Here is a 22,500-nt window from a genome sequence, read left to right on the forward strand (position 1 = left end):
CTCCGTTCCTACATGTATGCACGCACGCACGCTCTCTCTCTCTCACACACAAATACATTCATACACACACACATAAACGCACACACACACACACTCACAGATAATCGCACACACGTACGCTGACACTTACACACATAGATACAAGTAGAGAGACACAACCATACATGTACCTCCTCCCAACGCAAACACACACATACAGGATCACACACACACACACACACACACACACACACACACAGACAGCACAACACAACACAACACACACACTCACATAGATCTGCTGGTGGTGGAAGCGGTCCTTGAGATTGGTAATGAAGGCCTCCTCTGTCATGGGGTCCAGCAGCACCGCATCGCTCACCCCCACGTTGTTCTCAAAGATCTGCAACGCCCCCGCGTGCAGCGCCATCTTGCTCACGTGACGATCACGTCACTACACCGCTCTGTGGAGAGGGAAAGAAAAGGAACGAGGGCAAATATTAATGGTCAAGGCGTTACTTCACGAGAAAATGCAGACAACAGGAAAAGTAACGTCACAAAAGTCTTACTTTACGAGAAAAAGCAGACAACTGAAAAAGTACAGCCACAAAAGTAAGTAAATGAATAAATAAATAGATACATAGAGAAATTTAGGAGAGAGAAAGATTGTGTGTGTGCGCGCGCGTGCGCGCGTGCATGCGCGTGCGTGTGTGCTATATAGCACAACGCTGTGACTATACACCCACACGTTTAACTGACCAGATTACACACACCACGGATAAAGTTTAGCGATACTTTATACACCACACGGGTTTTGATGTCCGGTAATGAATTGAAGTTTCTGACACCTCACACTAGCGCGTGTGTGTGTTTGCATACGCGCGCGCGGTGTGTGTGTGTGTGTGTGTGTGTGTTTGTGCACGCGCCATGCTTCCGTAAACAGAGCCCCAATGCCATGATACATACATATGTGTGTGTGTGTGTGTGTGTGTGTGTGTGTGTGTGTGTGTGTGTGTGTATGCACACATGCGCTCGTGTTATATACGTATTCAAAAACACGCATTAACGCACGCACGCACACAAATACACACACATGCACACATACATACACACGCACGCGCGCGCACACACACACACACACACACACAATACACGTATGCACGCGGACACACACACACAGACTGACACATACAGACACACGCAGACAGACACAGACACGCACACACACACCTCCCCCTTCCTTCCATACACACACACACACACACATTCAAAAGGACCACCGAAGTCTGGCCCCATTTCAAGACCCACACTGACAAGAACAAAGAATGTTAAGTTTCTTCCTGGTCTGCCGTAAACAGATCGCGTCCTGTTGTGCTCACGAATGGCAGGGAGGTAGTTCTTTATCTGATCAAACTTGAAGTTACAGTTAAGTCTCGTTTAATCTTTCAATTTTCATTAATTTTTTTCATTGGACAGCCTCTCTGACTGTGCGGCGGCATCTTCGGGACATTTCGTGCCGTCCAACACAAAGCCAGCCAGCAAGCGAGCGAGAGACAGAGAGAGAGAGAGAGAGAGAGAGAGAGATGATGATGTTTTATTGAAGAAACACATAAGGTTCATTTCAGTGGGGAGTTGGGGGGTAGGTCATTCAGCGTTAAAAAAGAAAAAAAAAATCATTTTCAAGTAGACAGACATTGTCACGAAAAGCGTAGCAAAGGACAATTTACACTAACAACACGAGTATCAGAATGGAATGCTGCGATGCAAATTGGAAGCCAACTTCAGCGTGTACGCTCTGAGCGCAATTTAAAAACTCTATACAGAAAGCGAGAAAGCTTTGACAAGGTCTCTCGTCATCAGCTCCCATCAGTGCAGGCAAATCATGAGTCTCGGACTCAACCGGAAATAACTCGCTGCGCAAAGCTACGTAACAGACAAACAAAACATGGTTTTCATCTTCGATTTCAAGCTTACACATTGGGCATAGTCTCTGTTGAGGGGATAAATCTGCTCGGTACCGAAACCTTTGAGAGTTAATGGGTGAAAAGCCAATCTGAATTTGAGAGAGAGAGACAGAGACAGAGAGACAGACAGAGACACACATACAGATAGAGACAGAGTGGGAGAGAGACGGACAGACAGACAGAGAGAGAGGCGGAGGTGGGGCGGTTTGAAGGAGGGGGGGGGGGGTTACTGTATGTTGGAGAGAGAGAAAGTGAGAGTTAAATAAGTAGGGGGAGAAAGAGACAGACACAGACAGACACACAGAGACAGAAGGGTGAGAGAAGAGAGGTCAGAAAAAAGGTGATGACGATGAAGTAATCATATTGCTATGAATCAGATCACACACACATACACACCCTAGTACACACACAAACACACTCACACCCACACTGTCACTCAACGTGTTCACATAACGTATACTGTTCCCTCAGGCACGGGTTGGTTTATCAAGTCTGTTATCTGCCCTTGCCCTGGGCGGGGGTTTGGGAGAGCGGCGAGGGTTGGGGGACTTACGTCATCACTTGAAGCTAACCGTGGGCAAGGTGTACTTGGGAGGACAACCATGAGGTGGAAGAAGAACAGAAAAACAAAAACAACAGACAGACAGACAGACAGACAGACAGAAAGAAAGAAAGAAAGAAAGAACACACAAACATACTCAAAATCGCACATTCACATACAATCTACGAAAACTGAGCATGCAAATTTCAATAGATACAATTCTTACTGCAATTCGACACACACACACACAAACATACACACACACACACACGGCAAGAACTATTCAAGTCTGTGGGGACAGTTGCATACCTTAACATTTCAACACAGGAATTCAGTGTAACCAAACATGTGCCTGTCATATGATGGCGTGGAATGTACGGAGGCTTTCTCAAAATGAATTAAAAAAAGAAAAAAAAAGAAAAAAAGAAGTTTTAATTCAAACGTTTTGTGACAAATACAAGCAAACACACACACACACACACACACACACACACACAAGCGCGCGCGCAGAATCATGCATTCACATACGTGTACAAAGCTTGACTGAGCAGGCGATTTTCACAACATACAATTCTTACTGCAATGCACGCACGCACACGCACAAATACACACAGACACACACGCACATATACACACAGACACACACTCATACAGACACACACACGCACAAATACACACACATGCACGCACATACACACACCGAAGCACAATGACAGACAGACACGGGACAGACAAACACACGCACAATCACACACGCACACACACACACACACACACACACACAGAGAGAGAGAGAGAGAGAGAGAGAGAGAGAGAGAGAGAGTGAGAGAGAGAGAGAGAGATGGAAACTGGTAAAGAATGGGAGGGAGACAAAGAAGAGTCAACGAACAAACCATAAAACAAAAAATTACAAGACTACCTCGATGACAAAAAACGGAGGACACATTTGGAAAACAAGGGAACAAACACAGTTGCCCCGGGGGAAGAGGAGGAGGAGAAGGAGGAGGAGGAGGAGCGACAGCATGTTGTCATAATCGATTTCTACGCCGCAAAGTTGCTGTTGAGTCCTCTTGTGTTTTGTTTCCCTTTCCTCCCCGTTTTGGGGGGATTTGTTTTTACTGTGGTGCGTTGTTTTCTTTGCCGTTGTTGGATTGAAGGAGTGAAGGCACTGGTCGGTGGACAGACTGATTCACTCTGCCTACTTACACAGACGCTACAACAGAAGTGGATAAAACGTTGGACTTTGAATCAGAGGGTCTATAAAATCACAGCGTTCAAATTCCCAAGCTTTTTCCCTTATGAAGTAGCTTTTCTGTGGGACACACACACACACACACACACGAAAACTCGAGAGTTTAATACTGTGCCTGAGTTCACACCCCCACACGAAAAACAGGCCATCAAAGCCTCTATTGTGGAACACACAAAAAGAGAGAGGAATCATGAGTACCGACCGGGTCTGCAGAGCAGACTCCTGGAATACCTGAAGCCAGAGGGACTGTTGTAAATGAATGTCATAACGACTCCCATGGACCCAAGAGGAGGCCATGATGTCTGAATACGACCAATTTCCTTTTCCTCCCCCCAACCTCCCCTTAACTCTGTGAAGAGTCACTGGGACGCCGAACACGGACATTTTTGTTCAAATATTTATAGGTTCGTGAGCACTGCACTGAGAACTGTTCAAAGGTCTGTCTGTGGTGAGTAAAAACCTGGGTCCTGCCAATGGTTTTACCGTCCATTCTGCTAAGTTGTAAGTCCATCGTTTTTTGTTTTCGTTTTTTCCTCTTTGCCTCCGTCTCTCACCTTCAATAATTCTTTTAGAAATCCTTTAGCAAGGCCATTGGATCTTGTTGTGTGGTCTTCCCCCCATATTTAATGCGAGGTGTCTCGGTTAGTCAAATTAGGTGGACCCCATTACTCCCCACATGAAGGTGGCAACACTGGGTTACATAGTTACCAGTAGCAGAGGAGAACCACTGACATGCCATGGACAATAAAAACTCTCTTCTGAAGTTGTGTTCCTTTGCCTAACGAAAGAGCAGCAGTTTTTGTGACTGTTCGTTGTTTTATTCCTCATCTTCAATTGCCCGCAGTTGTTTGTTGTTTTACTAATCTTCCTTTACCCCGAAATGTTTCTTTTGCCTGTAATTGTTTATTCTTTTAACACTCATTTATTGTTTTAATACTCATCTTAATTTGCCTATAATTGTGTATTGTTTTAATACTCATCTTAATTTGCCTCGTTTCGATCTTCGAACAATTTTTAAACAACGGAGAAAATCTCATACGACTTACCCACGTTCAAAACAAACTGCAAATATCCCATACTACTCACTCCCGTTCAAAACAAACTGCAAAACTTGGTTCAGTGGCCTTGGGGGTCAACACCGTCATGCCCATTCACACAACACTGTTCAACTTGGAAGTCATAAATGTGTGTTTTTCCTCTTCTCGCGCTATTTAAGGATCATACTTCTTTGTCACATACAATGCCTCTATGCTGGAGCCCCGTGTGTGTGTGTGTGTGTGTGTGTGTGTGTGTGGCGAGCTCCAAAATACATGCTGTTTCTTTCTAGCAATGCCGTTTTCCCCCTTTCTTTTTTCTTTATATATATTTTTTAATATATATATATATTTTTTTTAACCAAAAGGGACGGTGAATATTCACACGCTTTTCCATGGCACACCCGCTAGGAGGGACCAGGAAGAGAGTTGGATTTACGTCCCCTCGGGCAGCCTAGCTTGGAGTTGACATGTCTCTATTATTCATGACACAGTGACACACACATACGCGCGCGCGCGCGCGCGCACACACACACACACACACACTAATACATTCACACATACACACACGCACACACACAGGCGCACACACACACACATATACACACAAATGCATGCATGTGCACACACTCGTACACACACAGAGTACCGGGTGCACACACACACACACACACACATATATACGCGCGCGCACACACACACACACACACACACACACACACACACACATTCTCTCTCTCTCTCTCTCTCTCTCTCTCTCTCTCTCAGATCGATTTTCTAGTCAAACTTTGGAGAAAAGGCGAGAGCGCGATTCGAACCCAGACCCTCACGCACACTGTAGTGGCTGATAAGCGTCTTAACCATTCTGCCTCCTCCAGCCTGTCGCCACACAATCATCACACACAAAGTCCTGACAATGAAAAACCAAAACATAATCCAACAAAGGCATTTATCAAGCCAAGAAAAATGAATCGAAGAAAAAAGATTACTTAATATCAACAGAAGAGCTAATTCGTGGAATCATTTGTTGGAGATCTGCACAAACACCGCCTAGGCGTGGTTGTAAACTGCGTCGTGTATCGTTTTGTTGTTGTTGTTGTTGTTTTAATGGTATTTCATTCCTGTTGTTGATGATTCTCTTTTTCTTTCTTTCGTTCTTTCTTTCTATATTCTTTATCACATCCTCTCAAGTTCCTCTTCATTCTGTTTCATCTTCTTCTCCCCCCCCCCCCCCAATCTTATTTTTCTTAGTGCTACAAGAGGCAATCTGAACTTCTCTCTCTCTCTGAATGTGTGTGTGTGTGTGTGTGTGAACTGGAAGGGTACGATGTATTATTGTATAAAGGAAAAACGCTGTTCTCTTGAGAAGGAGGTGTGTGTGTGTGTGTGTGTGTGTGTGTGTGTGTGTGTGTGTGTGTGTGTGTGTGTGTGTGTGTGTGTGTGTGTGTGTGTGTGTGTGTGTGTTCAGTTTAACGTCTTTCCACTTGAAGTGATATTAGAGAGGGGTGTGTGTGTGTGTGTGTGTGTGTGTGTGTGTGTGTGTGTGTGTGTGTGTGTGTGTTTGCTTGTGTGTGTATGCACGCACACGTACTATTAATGGGGTGTGTAATCAAAATATAATCTCCACAACATCATCTTCATTAATTACTTTCGTGTTTACTCTCCCCTGTCGTTCATTATCGCAATCATCAAATCTCTCCTCTTTCACTATACCCATCTCTCTCTCTCTCTGTCTGTCTGTGTCTGTCTCTCTCTCCCTGTCTCTCTCATCATCTTTCTCTTCGTTTTCAACCAAATCTCCCTCTCCCTTTCTCTCTCTCCTACTCTCTCATTCGCTCACTTACAGTATATCGAACAATCCGTGGACACACCCGATGTAGAAATACGAAGACAAAAACAGATGACAGGATCCGATGGTGTTGACATGAGTGTGATGTCTATTTAATGCCGGCACAGCTTTTTTTTTCTTGATTCAAATGGAAACCACAGCGCCACTCTTCTTTCCTCCAAGCTTAGTTTACTCCTTTCTTTCCTTCTTCCTCTCTCAAGACATCACTATAACTGGATGCTAAAAATGTGAACACTGTCAAACATTGATTCTAAGTGACGCTGACAACAGCAACTGTTGCTTCACACTCACACTGACAGCGTTATCTGTTGCTTCAGTTTCAACGATCAGTGACATCGTAAAATGCTGCCATAACAACAACAACAAAAACCACTGTCAAATGCTGCCACAGTGACACATTCCCTGTGTCAACCGCGGCTTAAGACGCTGACACTGATAAATACTGCCAGAATAACACAAAATACTGTTTAACAAAACGCTGCCATAACGTAAACACACACACACACACACAACTGCTGTGGTGCACGCAAGCAAACGATTACAACGCAATCATAATTACTCCAAGGTCGTCATGGCTGAGACACTGTCAAGGAACACACCCGACAACCCATCGTTCCCCACTGTACACTGTCACTGTCGACACGACGTGCACAAGCTGACTACACAAAACCACATGCGTCTCATTATTACTGGTGGTGACGTGAGTTTGTACAGGTGAAGCAGAATCAGCAGTGAAGGTATACATAGGGGTTGTGGGGATGGATAACCCGGGTGGGGGTGACCTTAGCGGTGTGTGTGTGTGTGTGTGTGTGTGTGTGTGTGTGTGAACGAGCAGTGCACGGTGTGAGTTGGAGAGATGTCATAATTTTATGACCACGCCCTAGTGGGAAGACGTATGTGCTGCACTCTCTCTGTGCTTCTTCCTCGTGTGTGCGTCTCTCTGTCCGTCTCTGTAGGTCCCTCTTTCACACACACACACACACACACACACACACCGCATATATGAATATTGCATAATACCAGTTTTTGTTACAAAAGATTCCTCCGAGTGGAAATCGGAGTGCTTTCCCCGGGGAACGCACGTCGCCGCAGTGCAGCGCCACCTTTCATTCTTTTTTTTTTGTTTGTTTGTCTGCAATTGTATCATGTGTTCTTTTACCATCAACGTGCTACAGAATTTGCCTGGGACAACATGTCTGTTGCCGTAGGTTCTTTTACGTCTGCAAAATGCATGCTGCAAACTGGACCTCGGTTGAACGCCTCATCCGAATGACTGGTGTCCAGAGGAATCATGCAAGGCCTCGTGAAGGGGAAGAAATTTGCGGTGTGGGATTCGATCCCTTACTCTCTTGTTCTCTCGCTTCTTATGAGGACGCGTTACCACAAAGCCACAAATTCACACTAGAAAAACAAAACACTAGAAAGGACACAGTTCTCCGAACTTAATTAAAACAATAACAACAACAGCTGCAGCAACACAGCAGCAGCAGCAGCAGCAGCAACAACAACAACAACACACCCACAACAACATGAAAACAAAACAAAACAAAAGCATGCATGGCTTTTTTCCAAATCCATCTTGTAAAAAGCACAGCATGAATAAATCATGACAGACAGCTCACAGGAGAGTTCTAAGCGAAACGATGGCGACCGTGTGTATGTGTGTGGGGGGTGTATATCTGATTAACAATACCCACGTGCACACGTAAATGTAAAGGTCTGGTATCCTGTTAAAAGCCGTAAGTTGCTGTGTGTGGAAAACCTGCGAGTAATCAATACATAGATCTGTGGGTTTTCTCTTTTCCCACAGCAAGTTTTTGTTGTTGTTTTTTTGTTGTTGTTCTTCTTCTTCTTGTTTTTTGACACGTGAGCATCATATCACTGTCTATCTGTCTGCCTGTCTGTCTGCCTCTCTCTCTCTATAGATCTGTATGTGAGAGACATTAAGAGATAGATGGACAGATAGAAAGATAGAGAGACAGACAGACAGAGACAATGGGTGTGACATGAGAGACAGACAGACAGAGAGAGAGAGAGAGGGGGGGGGGGGGGGGAGGAATGAAGAGATAGAGAATACGAACATCCTTCATCTCCCCACTTCAACCCCCAAAGCGATAACACTCAAATGTAAAATGACAAAATGTATACCATCACCAGTATGTGTGACGCCCCGTCAAAATTACTTCAACTCCTAAAGCGACAACACTCAAATGTAAAATGACAAAATGTATACTATCACCAGTATGTGTGACGTCCCGTCAAAATCCCTCCTCATCCACGGGTGAAAAAGAGACTGATGAGAGAGGAGGCGTCGGAGACGGCGACGGAAGGGAAGGGTGCGGAGGTGGGAGGGGGGGGGGAGAGGAGCGAAGGACAGAGAGACAGAAGGGAGTGGGGGAGTGGGGGAGAGGAGGGAAGGATAGAGACAGAAGGGAGTGGGGGAGAGGAGGGAAGGATAGAGACAGAAGGGAGTGGGGGTGTGGCGGAGACGAGGGAAGGATAGAGAGACAGATGGGAGTGAGGGGGGGGGGGGAGGACAGACAGTCACACATGTATACATAATAAAGTGTGTGTGTGTGTGTGTGTGTGTGTGTGTGTGTGTGTGTGTGTGTGAAGTGTACTGTTCTGGGCGGGGGGAATCGAGTGTAGATAATTGAACGTACTTGTCTGAAGCGCGCGCGTGCGCATGCGCACACACACTCAAACACTCACACACACACACACGCATGCACACACAGGTGTAGGATTTACTTACACACACACACACACACACACACACACACACACATGTTCACGTTTCGATCCGCACATAACACATCAACTTATTTATCAGATAGTTAAGACAGGCTTGTGGGGAAAGGTTCCAGACGATTACCAGTTACAGCAAAGCAACGAAGGCAGGTGAGAAAACACCTTGGTCAGCAAGTCAGCCATGCGAAGCAGAACAGTCAGGTGAGATCTCGATCTCTCTCTTTCTCTCTCTCTCTCCGCGCGCGCGCACACACACACACACACAGTGTCCAGGTGGAGATGAGGAATGGACGACGTACAGGTGTGTGTCCCGGAGACAGACAGACAAGAGGAGCACCGTTGTCATGCGATGTGTCAGCAACGTGGTTTGTCCCCTCCCCCTCCCCACCCATTGACTGGGCCGCCAAACATCCTTGTAACAATATGTCTCCCCAGGCTTCCCTTCCACGATGCATTCCTCCTCTTCATTTTCTTCTTCTTCTCGTTCTTCTTCTTGTTCCTCTTCTCCTGCTGTTTCCTTTCCTGCTGCTGCTGCTCCGTCCCTGAATTTCTTGCGTGCGTGTGTGCGTGCAGACAGACAGCAGAGAGAGAGAGAGAGAGAGAGAGAGAGAGAGAGAGAGAGAGAGAGAGAGAGAGACAGACAGAGAGAGACAGACAGACAGACACAGAGAGAGAGAGTGAGTGAATGGTTTATTAATTATCGGGGACAAGGCCCTAAACGAAGGGGTATGTAACAACATAATTGCACCGTCACACAAAAAATACTGGTATACAGTCTCTTAAGTGTTATGAGCACAGAGTCTCTCTTTCTTTAAATGTTCGATACTAAAATACACATAAATCTTTTACTACCTTTTGATTTTTTTAAAAGTCATTAGCATACTATAACTGAAGAGAGTATACTGCCTATGATGTATTTTTCTAGGATACTTGTCCTAAATTCTGATATCAATGGGCACACAAGGACAAAATGTACTTCATGAGAGGGGGAGAGACAGAGATAGAGAGAGAGAGAGAGGGGTAGAAAGAGACAGAGAGACCCAGATAGAGAGCAGAGAGACAGAGACAGACAGACAGAGAGACAGACAGAGACAGGCAGACAGACAGACAGCAGAACAGAGAGAGGGGACTAGTTATACGATACGGGAACAGCGGGTAGGCGAAACCGAACAAATTCTTAAGAGGCCAATGAGGGTGACCCTACGATTAAAGAGTGGGCGAAACGGATTGATCTGATACCTGCGATTTTCACGTCAGCCGAAAATATTCCCGGAGTTGACTGAAGAACTGAAAATCGATGGGTCAGCATGGTTAATTCTGAAGAGAGAAATCGTGGGACCCATCTGCTACCGCTGGAGTGATAAGATAACCCACTGCCCCATTCCCATGAATTCTCATCTTTTTTCCCCTTTTCTGTTTGATAAGGGCTGGTTCGTTTTTAATCCGCCCTTGTTTTTCTCTGTCGTTCAGCTGTTCAAGTTCACTGTCTTCATAACACTGAAAATGACAAAGACCACATATTTTATTGCTTATTATGTAATGGACGTACAGACACATGCGCTCACGCGCGCGCGCGCACACACACACACACTACAATTCCATACCAAATTACACGATCACACACCCACACACATCTGCACACACACGCACATATATGCACGAATGCACGCGCGCACGCACGCACACACATATACACGCACCTCGAACCCGCCAAAGGAAAGCTTGGTCTGACCACCCCCGACCCTCTCCAACCTTCTACACACACACACACACACACACACACACACACACCATTTCCCGTTTGAGCGAACAGCAATAAGTGGAACCATGAATCCTCACACTAACCCTCGACCCCTCCACTGAACCTCCCACCCTCAGCTCTGTGGGTACTATGCACACAGGTGGTAAGTACCCGTGTTTTGAAAGCCAACTGGAGTGGACGTAATGTATGACTATTAGGCATAAGACGTACACCTCGCTGCTTTGTAAGGTTGTTACTACTGTGGTCCAGTGTGTGTGTGTGTGTGTGTGTGTGTGTGTGTGTGTGTGTGTGTGTGTGTGTGTGTGTTTATGCTTGCGTGCGTGCGTGCACACAAAAAAACAAACATACATACATAATCTATCTATAATGTGTGTGTGTGTGTGTGTGTGTGTGTGTGTGTGTGTGCACTCACGTCCGATACTGTGCTTAAATAGAATGTTTGTGGTGTGAGAGACCGTGTGATCAGATCTGCTGTTGGTCATAGGAATGGGACAATGAATGATTACTAATACTTGGTACGTGAAAAATCTGTTTGTGTCTCCCTCTCTAACACTACACACACACACATACACACACACACACCACATACGCGCGCTCGCGCGTACACACACACACACGAAAGAGAGAGAGAGAGACAGACAGACAGAGAGAGAGAAGGTGCCAACGCAGATTCCTCGGCGGTGACATCAACAATCATCCACAAGCCCCCACCCCTCCCCTTCCGTTCTCAGCGTGTCCCTTCCTCTGCCCCCCCCCCCCCCCCCAAATCCACACACAAACACCAAATCTCTCTCTCTCTCTCTCTCTCTCAGACAGTCAGAAAGACAGACACACACACAGAGAAAACGCTGTTCTCTTCGTTTCTCCAGTTAAACAAAACGTCTTGTTACCTGTCAAACGATGGCCCCAGCTCTCTCTCTCTCTCCCCCCCCCCCTCTCTCACGCGCACGCACACACACACACACACTCTCTCTCTCTCTCTCTCTCACGCACACACACACACACTCTCTCTCTCTCTCTCTCTCTCTCACACACACACACTCTCCCTCTCTCAAACACTCCCCCCCTCTCTCTCTCTCTCTCTCGACACCATTGTTATACCCACTGACCTCTCCTGTTTCGACTGGCAACACCTGCAATTAACCCCCACTACACCACCACTGACAGTAGCAATTAACCTTGCTAAGCCGCCACTGCTCCTGTTCAAAACAGTACAGCTGATCTTGATGGAAGACTTTTGACGACTGGTGTGTGGTAAATAAGTGGACAGGTAACAATTTCACTGCCTTACAGTATGGGGAACGGCGGGGTGTTCAACTTGTCCTTTGGGATTTGGACAAGCACGGAGATTCTTGTTGGGGTGGTCGAGTTTGAGTGCGAGACACTGTCTCTGTGCTGTAATGTCTGTTTGCCGCACTGTCCCTCTTGGTCTGAATGTCTCTCAATTTCTCTCATTCACTGTCTGATTCAGTCTGTCTTCCTCATCAAGAGAGAGAGGGGGGGAGAGAGAGACAGAATGAGACAGAGACACGGACACAGACAGACAGAAGACGCGTTTGTGAGAGAGCTTTACAAATTTTATTTACACACAAACATAAAAATGCATACATGCGCACTCACACACATACATCCCCGACCCAGCACACGTACACTCAATTACGCACGCACACATTCACACGCGCACAGACGTACGCACGCACACACACACACTCACACATTCGGTAATAGAATCCTCATCCCTCCTCAGTCTAACAACATGATACAGGACAACTAAACGGAGCCCCTGCAGGTCCAACATACGACCCCCCCCCCCCTGGTCCCCCCCATCCCCCACCCCCTGAACCCCCACTTCCACCCTCATCTCCCTGATCCCCTCCCCCGCACACCTCTACACATCTGGCCATTGTTCCACAAACATCAATTTGATTGATAGTGGTGGTGGTCGGTCACAGAATTTACAAGAGCCATGAAAAAAGTAGCACAGTATATCTCACACCCCACACCCTTTAACTCTAAAACATTGCATTCACAAACTTAAGATACACTTCATAGTGCTCGGTTTTGACTGGAGTGAATGCGAGAGGGTTAACTCCCTGCCGACTGCCAAGGCCATCCAGGACCAGGTGTGCATCACACCCAAGGTAAGGAAGACTTCACACCTGAGGGTGGGGAGGTTAAGTGAAAGTGACGTGACAGTCAGCACAGACCGACTGACATCTTGTACACACCATCACCACCTGCCAGCCCCGGGGTGAACAAGGGCACGAGAAAACTCCGGGAGGGGAGGGTGTGTGTGTGTGTGTGTGTGTGTGTGTGTGTGTGTGTGTGGAGGGTGGGGGCAGGGGAGGGGCTGGTTCCGTCATGTATAACGGTTGTTGTGGGAGGATATCTGGATGCTAACGTGCGACCTTTTAACGTTGCGGGGAGTTGGGGGATGGGGGGCGGGCGGAGTGGACTGCTGGGGGTGGTGGAGTGGGGTTTCGGATTTGGAGGGGGCAGGGGGGTGGGGCGGATAAGGTGGTAACCTGGGGTCTCTTGGTTCGTTCTGTGTCTGTGTGTCAGTGAGGGATGATGACCTCTCTGTGAGTAAAGAGATTAGTATGTGTATTGAGTGTCTCTGAAGATTCATGTGGTCTCTCAGTTTCTCTCCCCCTTCCCCACCTCTCTCTCTCTGTCTCTCTCTGTGATGAATGCAGATTTTGTTTCTACTGTAAAGCTTATGATGACATCAGGGCTAAGACTCAACTTCTCCATGATGTTGCTGAGAGAAGGCAAGACGTGCATAGTCTTATTATCTGAAAATTATAGTCATAATTTTTGCTTGCTTAGTATGTTGCAGAGGCTGTTAATACCAGGAAAAGGAAAGTGGATGGCCAAAACACGGAATCATTGTCGATTTTAATAAGAATAACCTGTTATACTTGAATACACGTGATGCTCTCACTGAATATAAACTGTCGATTTTAAGTTGATCATTTTTTCTTTTGTTTATGAAGATGCGGAGGTTGATGACGGAGGTGGTAGAGTGCAACTGATGATGATGGTGTGCGTGTTTGTATTGGGCACATACACTTGTGTTTGATTATCTAACTTAGTGTTTGAAATTGTTTTACTGACAATATTTACTTTTTTTAACTGTTTGGTTTGTTTTCTCCCGTTCAGAACAACTGGCGCTGCAACTGAGATTTGTGTTCCTTGAATAAGGGGCTATAGATAAGCCAATGTCAATAAAAAGCGTCTCTCCCTCTCTCTCTCTGATCTGATTTATATGGTTTACACAGAAAAGATTTAAAACAGACCAAAAAGAAAGTACACGACACACAAAGGATACAAATAAAATGTTTATGCGAGAACAAGAGTCAAGTCACCTTGAGTGCGGTGGAAACAAGCTAAGAGTACGTTCATTATTGTAATCATGTACCACAACTGAAGACACTATGTGCCAGCCTGTACCGGGATGGGTTCACCTCCCACCCCACCCCTAACCACCACCCACTCACCACACACAGACAGAAACACGCACAGAGACACATACGCACAGACACACACATGTCTATCAACTAACGACAATGCACTGCACTGTTTGGGTAAAAAAACAAACAACAACAAAAATCCCAAAAGACTGTGTTTCCCATGACTGCACCCTCCCTCTCCCCTCCCGCTTGCAGCACTCATCTGTCTGTCAGCAGGTGTGTCTCCGTACTGGGTGAAGTGGGGAAAGGGTTGGGGGAGGGGGGAAGATGAGGAGGAAGGACTGTGGGAAATGGTGGCTTTGTGTGAAAGTTCTGTGTGTGTGTGTGTGTGTGTGTGTGCGTGTGTGTGTGTGCGTGTTTGTATGCATACGCGCGTGTGTGTGTGTGTGTGTGTGTGTGTGTGCGCGCGCGCGCGTGCGTGCATGTGTATGCGCGCGTGTGTGTGTGTGTGTGTGTGCGCGTGTTTGTATGCATACGTGTGTGTGTGTGTGTGTGTGTGTGTGTGTGTGTGTGTTGTGTGTGTGTGTGTGTGCGTGCGTGCGTGCATGTGTATGCGTGTGTGTGTGTGTGTGTGTGTGTGTGTGTGTGTGTGTGTGCACGCGTGTGTACGGGTGTGCGTGTATGAAGGCATGTGCATACGTTGTGCAGGTATACATGTATGAGCGTGCGTGCATACGTACGTGCGTGCGTCTGCGCGGTTTTGTGCAAAAATAGTAAACGCAGCAGCAGCTGTGCATTGACAGACACTGTAACTTCACAGTGGCAGCAACACCAGCAGCACCAGTGGCAACAAACGTGGCTCAGCAGAGCAGAAAGCAATCATCCCTCTCACCTGTGGTTGGCTGTCAAGAAATCCGAGGAGGAGGAAGGGAGGTAATCACGCTGACGTCATCAGCTGACAGGATTGAGTCCGGTGGTAAGGGAGGCCTGAGGAAAGTCATACATATCCCGTGTACATCATAGTGCAACAATCACTTGGCTTGGGAATGTTAAAGAGATGAACACAAAATAAGGACTGGTATAAATCAAACACTACTACCACTGCTTCTTCATAATGATGACGATTAATGATAACAGTAATAATAATAATAATAATAACAGGTCTTATCTCCTGCTATTACAGAGATGAGCCAGGTGAATGGATGAATGACTTTTCTTCAATGACAAAAGATGAATGAATAAGCAAAAATCATGCTTTTCTTCATTCAGATCCAGCTGCAAATAAAAATAATGAAACGAAACCAATACACTGAAAAGACACACGCAGTTACAATTACAAATACAATTACACGGCGCAACCACTGAGCGTATTTGCTAACATAAATGCACATATGCAGAAAGAGGGGGGTAGGGGGGAGGATAAGGGCTGAGATAGGACCACTGAGGTGAATGGGACTACTGAGCTCGAAGGATAGAACAGATGAAGTAACAATGTATGTGTGTGTGTGTGTGTGTGTGTGTGTGTGTGTGTGTATGTGTGAGGGGGTGGGGGTCAGGGCTGAGAAGGGGCAGAGGTGGTGACAGAGAGAGAGAGAGAGAGATAGGGACAGAGAGAGACAGAAACAGACAGACAGAGACATAGAAAGAGACAGAGACAGAGACAGATCAAATCGGAAAGACCACCAGTAGACCAACACAGCTAGCCGAGTAGCGGTCAGACCAGAAGACCATGAAGTCATCACAGCACGACACACAGCATTTCCACGAGGACAACACACAAATCACCACCCATCGGCATCGATCACCCCCCCCCCTCCCTTCCCCAACCTCCGACACCACTCCCATCCCATTCCTGCAGTCAACGGCATCCTGACAACTGTACGTTATAATGACCGTGATTAGCCGATTAGTCAGCTGTCGGCCGCCGTCCGCTGTCGATACCATTATCTAGAAATATCAACAGGTGTGTCGCTGGTCGGAATGCTGCTGCCGCTGATGCAAACGATGATCATTATGGTCATTACAATAATGACAACGACGCTGAAGATGACGACGAGTTGACGATGATGATCCAGCTGATGCGGATGACGAAGTCATAGGAGGAAGGGCGTCAACAACAACGGGCTCGACGACATCGATGATGATTATGACGATGATTCGATGCTGTGATCCGGACAGATACGGAGAGAGGGAAATGGCAGCATGAGAGAAAAGGTCACTACAGACGACGCGTGGAGAAAATCAGCGGATGAATCCATGAAAGGAACATCACGGAATAACAGGTTGCATGACGTAACAAGCCGTCATCAAAGACATAGCACGCAGGACTCTTGGAGCTGAAGAAAAATGCGGAGTTTGGCGACCTATTGTTTCAAGTTGTTCATGGCGTTGGTCTTGGACTCACGGAGATGACCTACATCTTATCAATCACCCATTCTCCACCCTGGATCCATCATTCATAGACAAGCACGATTGCACACACACACACACACAAACACACACACACGTCCTTCCTTCAGTTCTCTCTCCCTTCTAAATGGATCCAACGTGACATGGTCAAAGAGCCCGTACCCGGACACTTTGGCAGCCTGCTGAAAGTGCGAGGAGGTAATGAATCCTTTTTTCCTTGCAGGACATCGCGAAGAATGCAACGATCACCTGTTCGTATTCTGATGGTACCTAACCCCAAAACCTAACGGTGAAACCCCCACCTTCCTGCTACCCCCGCCACCCCACCACTCCTCGTACTTCAGTCGGAGACTTTATGCCTTCACCTTCCCTTCTGTCACCCCCACCCCCATTACTTTACCTCTCCCCAACCCATAGCAGAGAAAGGGAGAAGGTCCTCGGTGGAGGTCAAACACTTCTACCTTTCCCCTGACAGAAAGCTGCCCAAACAGTCCTGACCCGTGACCTGTGGGATCAGTTGCAACGGTCAGGGAGGACGAGTAGGGGGGAAGAGAGAGAGAGAGAGAGAGAGAGAGAGGGGGGGGGGGGTGAGGGGAGGGAACATGGGGAAGAAAAGGGAAGGTGGAGAAAATAGGAGATAGGGGGAAGGAGAGAATGTGTGAGAGAAAGAAGAAGAAGAAGTACAAACAACAATAACCAGAACCTCCATTGTAAAGATAAGGCAGGGGAGAGAAATCAACACAAAGCACGCACTGCAATAAAGTTCTCCTGACCCTTTCCACTTTACAGTCTTAGATAAAGGCTCCACCACATCCACCCAAATCTGATCCCCCACCCTTCCCTTAGCACTCATTTCTACCTTCCTCCAAAACAGACAGAAAGACACATGGTGGAGAATACAGGAACGCGTTTTTACGACTGCAAGTCCAGAATAGCTGAAGAGCTGAGCAAACAGATGTCTAGCTATCTACCTTGTACAAGGTATATTGTCCTTTGAGCGACTTACTTATCGACAGGGCCTGAAGGTGGAGAGAGCAGACTGTCATTGTCATGCATTGTTGTAAGCTTCTTTTGCACAGCAAAGGTGTTAGCTGGGACAGCCAAGGGATGAACAAGAAACGGTAGCTGTTATGTGTGTGTGTGTGTGTGTGTGTGTGTGTGTGTGTGTGTGTGTGTGTGTGTGTGTGTGTGTGTGTGTGTGTGACAGACAGACAGACAGAGGGTGGGAGACAGACAGACAGACCTAGTGCAAAACATACACAAAACTATAGTATAAAGGAAAAAGAGAAGATTTGAGGATATCATTCCTCTCTTGCAATCTTTTCCTTTGGCTTCCTGCCTAAAACTGAAAAAAAAGAGAAGATGAACACTTGCTGTCATAAATACATACATAGACCTGTCCCTTCCTATCTATATATGACTGCCTTCACCTCCACATCCCATCATTCCCATCTCGTTCTCTTCGATTAGAATCAGACCAACTGTGTTTCCGCGCTCCCAGATTCAAACAGTCCATAGTACTCAACCTTCAGCTTGGAATGAGCTCTCTCTTTAACTTCGTCAAATCTCTGCGCTACGTTTTTCCAAGTCTTGTCTTGAAACTTTTCCCTTTCCAAAATGCACCCCCTTCTCCTCCTTTCTAATGTACAATCTCTCCTGCTTTCTAATTACTTGGGTTTATTGAACGTTTTGTCTTCCATCTTCAGGATGAGAGTTATGTGTGCGTTTGAATGACTGGTGTGGCAGCGCTTTAGTTTGTCCCTGCACAAGACATAGCGCTCTACAAGTGCCTTTCTTAATAGAATCATTATCATTGTTACACAGGCACTGAGAAAAGGTTTGGGTGGGTGGGTGCGCGCTTGTGTGAGCATTGTGTGACTGTGTATGCATGCACGTATTAGACTGTCGATGCGAGTTTCGTAGCGTGTTGTGTTCGCGCACGCAGATGCGTGTTTGTGTGCGCAGGCGATGTTCGTGCATCCACATGTGCATGTCTGTCTTAACGTGAACGGTCATTCACGTAAAAGCCCACTCGGAGTATGTATAAGAGTGAACGTGGGAGTTGCAGCCCAAGAGCGCAGGAGGAGGAGAAGAATTGTTAACTCTTTCCATACGAACGGCGAAAGAGACGACGTTAACAGCGTTTCACCCCAGTTACCACCATCAAAATATTGCAAGCGGAAGGCTCTTATACTGAAGAGGTGAATGTTGAATACCACAATTCTGACGACGGAAGCTAAAGGTTGGGTCATTCAGACACTCACTGGATATCCGAGGGGTCTGTGTAGAGGAGAAGAGAGGACTGGCCGTACTGAGTGAGTTAAAACCGAAGCCATGTTGGTGGAAAGACAATACCAGCTGACAGAACAATATTCTTTTATTAAGCGGAACCAGGCAGGTCGAGCTGGCATTCTCCACAGCCTTAAACAGAGCAGACAGCTTTATCCAGCGGACCTGTGAGGAAAGGGTTGGTCCTCTCACTGACACCTGCCTCCTGTTTCACCTGTGTGTTCAACCCTTGACTGTGGGTGCACTGACACGTCACAATAAGGGGAGTGTGGGATATTAGGTGTGTAACAGTGTGTGTGTGTGTGTGTGTGTGTGTGTGTGTGTGTGTGTGTGTGTGTGTGTGTTGTGTTGTGTATGAGAGAGAGGGGAGAGAGGGAGAGAGAGAGAGAGAGAGAGAGAGAGAGAGAGAGAGTGCGTGCGAATTTGCTAAAGTGTGTATTATATATATATATATATATATATATATATATATATATACATACAGAGAGAGAGAGAATAATATATATATATATATATATGTGTGTGTGTGTGTGTGTGTGTGTGTTGTGTGTGTGTGTGTGTGTGTGTGTGTGTGTGTGTGTGTGTGTGTGTGTGTGTGTGTGTGAATGTGGTGGTGTGTGGGGAAGTCCATGTCGGAGGAGGAAGCATAGGTACAGTAATGGAGGGTAAAAGAGCGGTATGAAAGGTATAACAGAAGTGGGCTCGGGAGTAAGGAGGAAAGAGGATGGGTTGCGCAGTGAAAGGCTCACGATCTGCAACACACACACATAAACACACACGTAAGTAAGCGCACGTACGAGCGCGCGCGCGCGCGCACACACACACACACACACAGACAAGACTAAGTGTCTGTCAGGCGGCACACAGCAATCATCTGTAATCGATGCGCTGACTTTGACACAACAGGCAGAGAAAAGAAAAGCTCTTAGAAAGGTGAGGGAATAATGGAGAGAAATAGATAAAGAGAGAGAGACGGCGGTACGGTTTTCTCTTTCTCTCTCTCTCTGGTCCTCATATAATTTTCACATTTCCACACACGCACATACAAACGCACAAATATGTTATGCATAGCGCTCTCTCTCTCTCTCTCTCTCTCTTGCGGGCAGCTCTTTTCAAGGAAACCGTCTCGCCACAGTACAACGCCTCATTGCCACTCTCCCATCGTACGATGAAAACAAAAATAGCTATGAAGGTGTGTTTGAGTGTGTGTGTGTGTGTGTGTGTGTGTGTGTGTGTGTGTGTGTGTGTGTGTGTGTGTGTGTGTGTGTGTGTGTGTGTGTGTGTGTGATTTATGCGAGAGTGTGCGTGCATGCATGTGAGGTTGTAAGTGTGTGCGTATGTAGGCTTATGAATGCATGTATGTGTGGTTGTGTGTGCGCACGTATACTACGTGCATGTGTATGCATGCGCATGCTTGTGTGAGGGCGCGTGCATATACACGTATGTACATACCTACGTGCAGAGCATGCGAAGTCCTTGCGTATGTGTGCGTGTTCGTGCGCGCGCGCGTGTATGTGTGTGTACCGATCACCGTCGGAAAACGTGCAAACATGCCATGAGGTCTGCCGTCCGATGTGTAGCCTACAGACCGTGTTCACTGACTGAGCACATAAGTGAAGCACAGACTTACTGACGTCATAAGGTCTACGGAGGATAGGAGAGGGGGAGGGGTGCTGTATGAAGTGGAAGGGAAAGTGGGGGAGGGGGGAATAAAGAGAAGGCTCTCAGCTTGGCATGAGAAGCGTGCAGCGTCCAGAGATAAACTGTCCAATGATATACATGCTCTTGAAGAGAGGTGATTCTGTCTGCACGTGTATCATACGTACGATCGTTCACTGGCTATGCTTGACAGGTAGAGTTGCAGTTCTTTCCTCTGTCGGCTCTTCGCGTGCAGTCAAGCTTCCCGTTCAGTGTGGCGTTGACGTGCAGAAAGAATACCCTTGCGCGCGCAAGCTTAATAAATCATAAATCAAACGCGCGCGAGGCGAGCGCGCGCACAAACACACACGATTATAAATCCATTTTAAAATCCTGTCCAACCACCAAACAAAGCAACATCCCCCTTCGCTGCTCCCTCCACACGTGTATTTCTGTCACCCCTCCCCAGTACAAGATGAATGGCGAGGAGGGTTTGGGGTTGGTAGGCCACGGTGGCGACAGCGGTGTGGTCGGTCCCATGTCCGGGTAGAAGGCCACCCATTTCAATGCACCCGCTCTATCAGGAAGTCGTAGTGTCGAATTAAAATTCATATCTGAATGAAACCCTCCCCCCCCCCCCCCCCACCACCACTCCCACACACAGAGGAACGGATGTTGCTTTTGTCAAACGAACGGATTCATTTTCATATTTGAAATGAGTCATAAATAGAAAACAAATAAATCGTATCTCCCAACCTGCCCATATAAAACTTTAATTAAAAGAACAATCAAGTTAAAAGATGAAATACTTAAAGGTCCTATAGCCTTTCACGACCATCGGGGAAATCAATTCACACCCATAAGTTGTCTGTGGCTCGGCATAGGAAAGCGGAGCACAATCCTCCCCTTCCACCGTTTTAACCCCCCACTCCTCCCAACCAAAGATCGGTTACCTATCACACCTTCCTGGAGAAAGGAAACTTGGATATGGAGAAAGTGTCTTTCACGAGGACAGAACACCATGCCGAGACACTGTGGAAAAAGAGGAGGGGAGCAATGGGGTAGTGACTAGGAAAAGATATGTGTGTGTGTGTGTGTGTGTGTGTGTGTGTGTGTGTGTGTGTGTGTGTGTGTTTGAGAGAGAGAGAGAGAGGGAGAGAGATCACACACACACACACACACACACACACACACACACACAAACTAGACGAGACACAACGTAGAGGTTTTCAGCCAAAGCAGCCATGTAGGAAAGTGATGAATATAACTTCAGCCACGCAGAACGGTCACCACGCACAAGGACATCTTGTTTTCAATTACCTTTCCTCTGTCACAACACAGCCTTCAGCTGTAAGTGGTTATAACACACACACACACACACGCGCGCCGCGCGCGCACGGACGTATGCACGAACAAACACCCACACCACACACCCACAGACATATATATATATACACACACTTGGTCGTCTTATTCAGTGTGTGTGTGTGTGTGTGTGTGTGTGTGTGTGTGAAAGAGTGTTCGCGCGCGTACACACGAGTATGTGTGTGAGTGTGAATGTGTGTGTGATAAATGTGTGTGTCTATGCGTGCATGTGAAAATGGATGCTCGCAAATCTCTCT

General features: G+C 46.8%; 1 protein-coding gene across 12 annotated transcripts in view; it reads right to left on the reverse strand.

Moving 5' to 3' along the window:
* Positions 1-22,500, reverse strand: part of LOC143290538 (unconventional myosin-Ia-like) — a 162,890-nt gene that overhangs the window by 127,497 nt on the left and 12,893 nt on the right. For 11 of the 12 annotated variants that reach the window (XR_013056407.1, XM_076600065.1, XM_076600067.1 and 8 more), the window contains exons 2-3: positions 15,435-15,529; positions 272-440 (exon numbers count right to left, since the gene is read on the reverse strand). Coding sequence is in view for 11 of the 12 variants with exons in the window: in XM_076600065.1 (XP_076456180.1) it covers positions 272-406 (135 nt within the window). In the remaining variant the exon portion in view is untranslated. Of the gene's footprint in view, positions 1-271; positions 441-6,611; positions 6,734-15,434; positions 15,530-22,500 lie in introns of those variants that run through there. The other variant, XM_076600064.1, reaches the window with a different exon arrangement.

The sequence above is a fragment of the Babylonia areolata genome, chromosome 15 (assembly GCF_041734735.1).
Source record: "Babylonia areolata isolate BAREFJ2019XMU chromosome 15, ASM4173473v1, whole genome shotgun sequence".
NCBI classification, from domain to species: domain Eukaryota; kingdom Metazoa; phylum Mollusca; class Gastropoda; order Neogastropoda; family Buccinidae; genus Babylonia; species Babylonia areolata.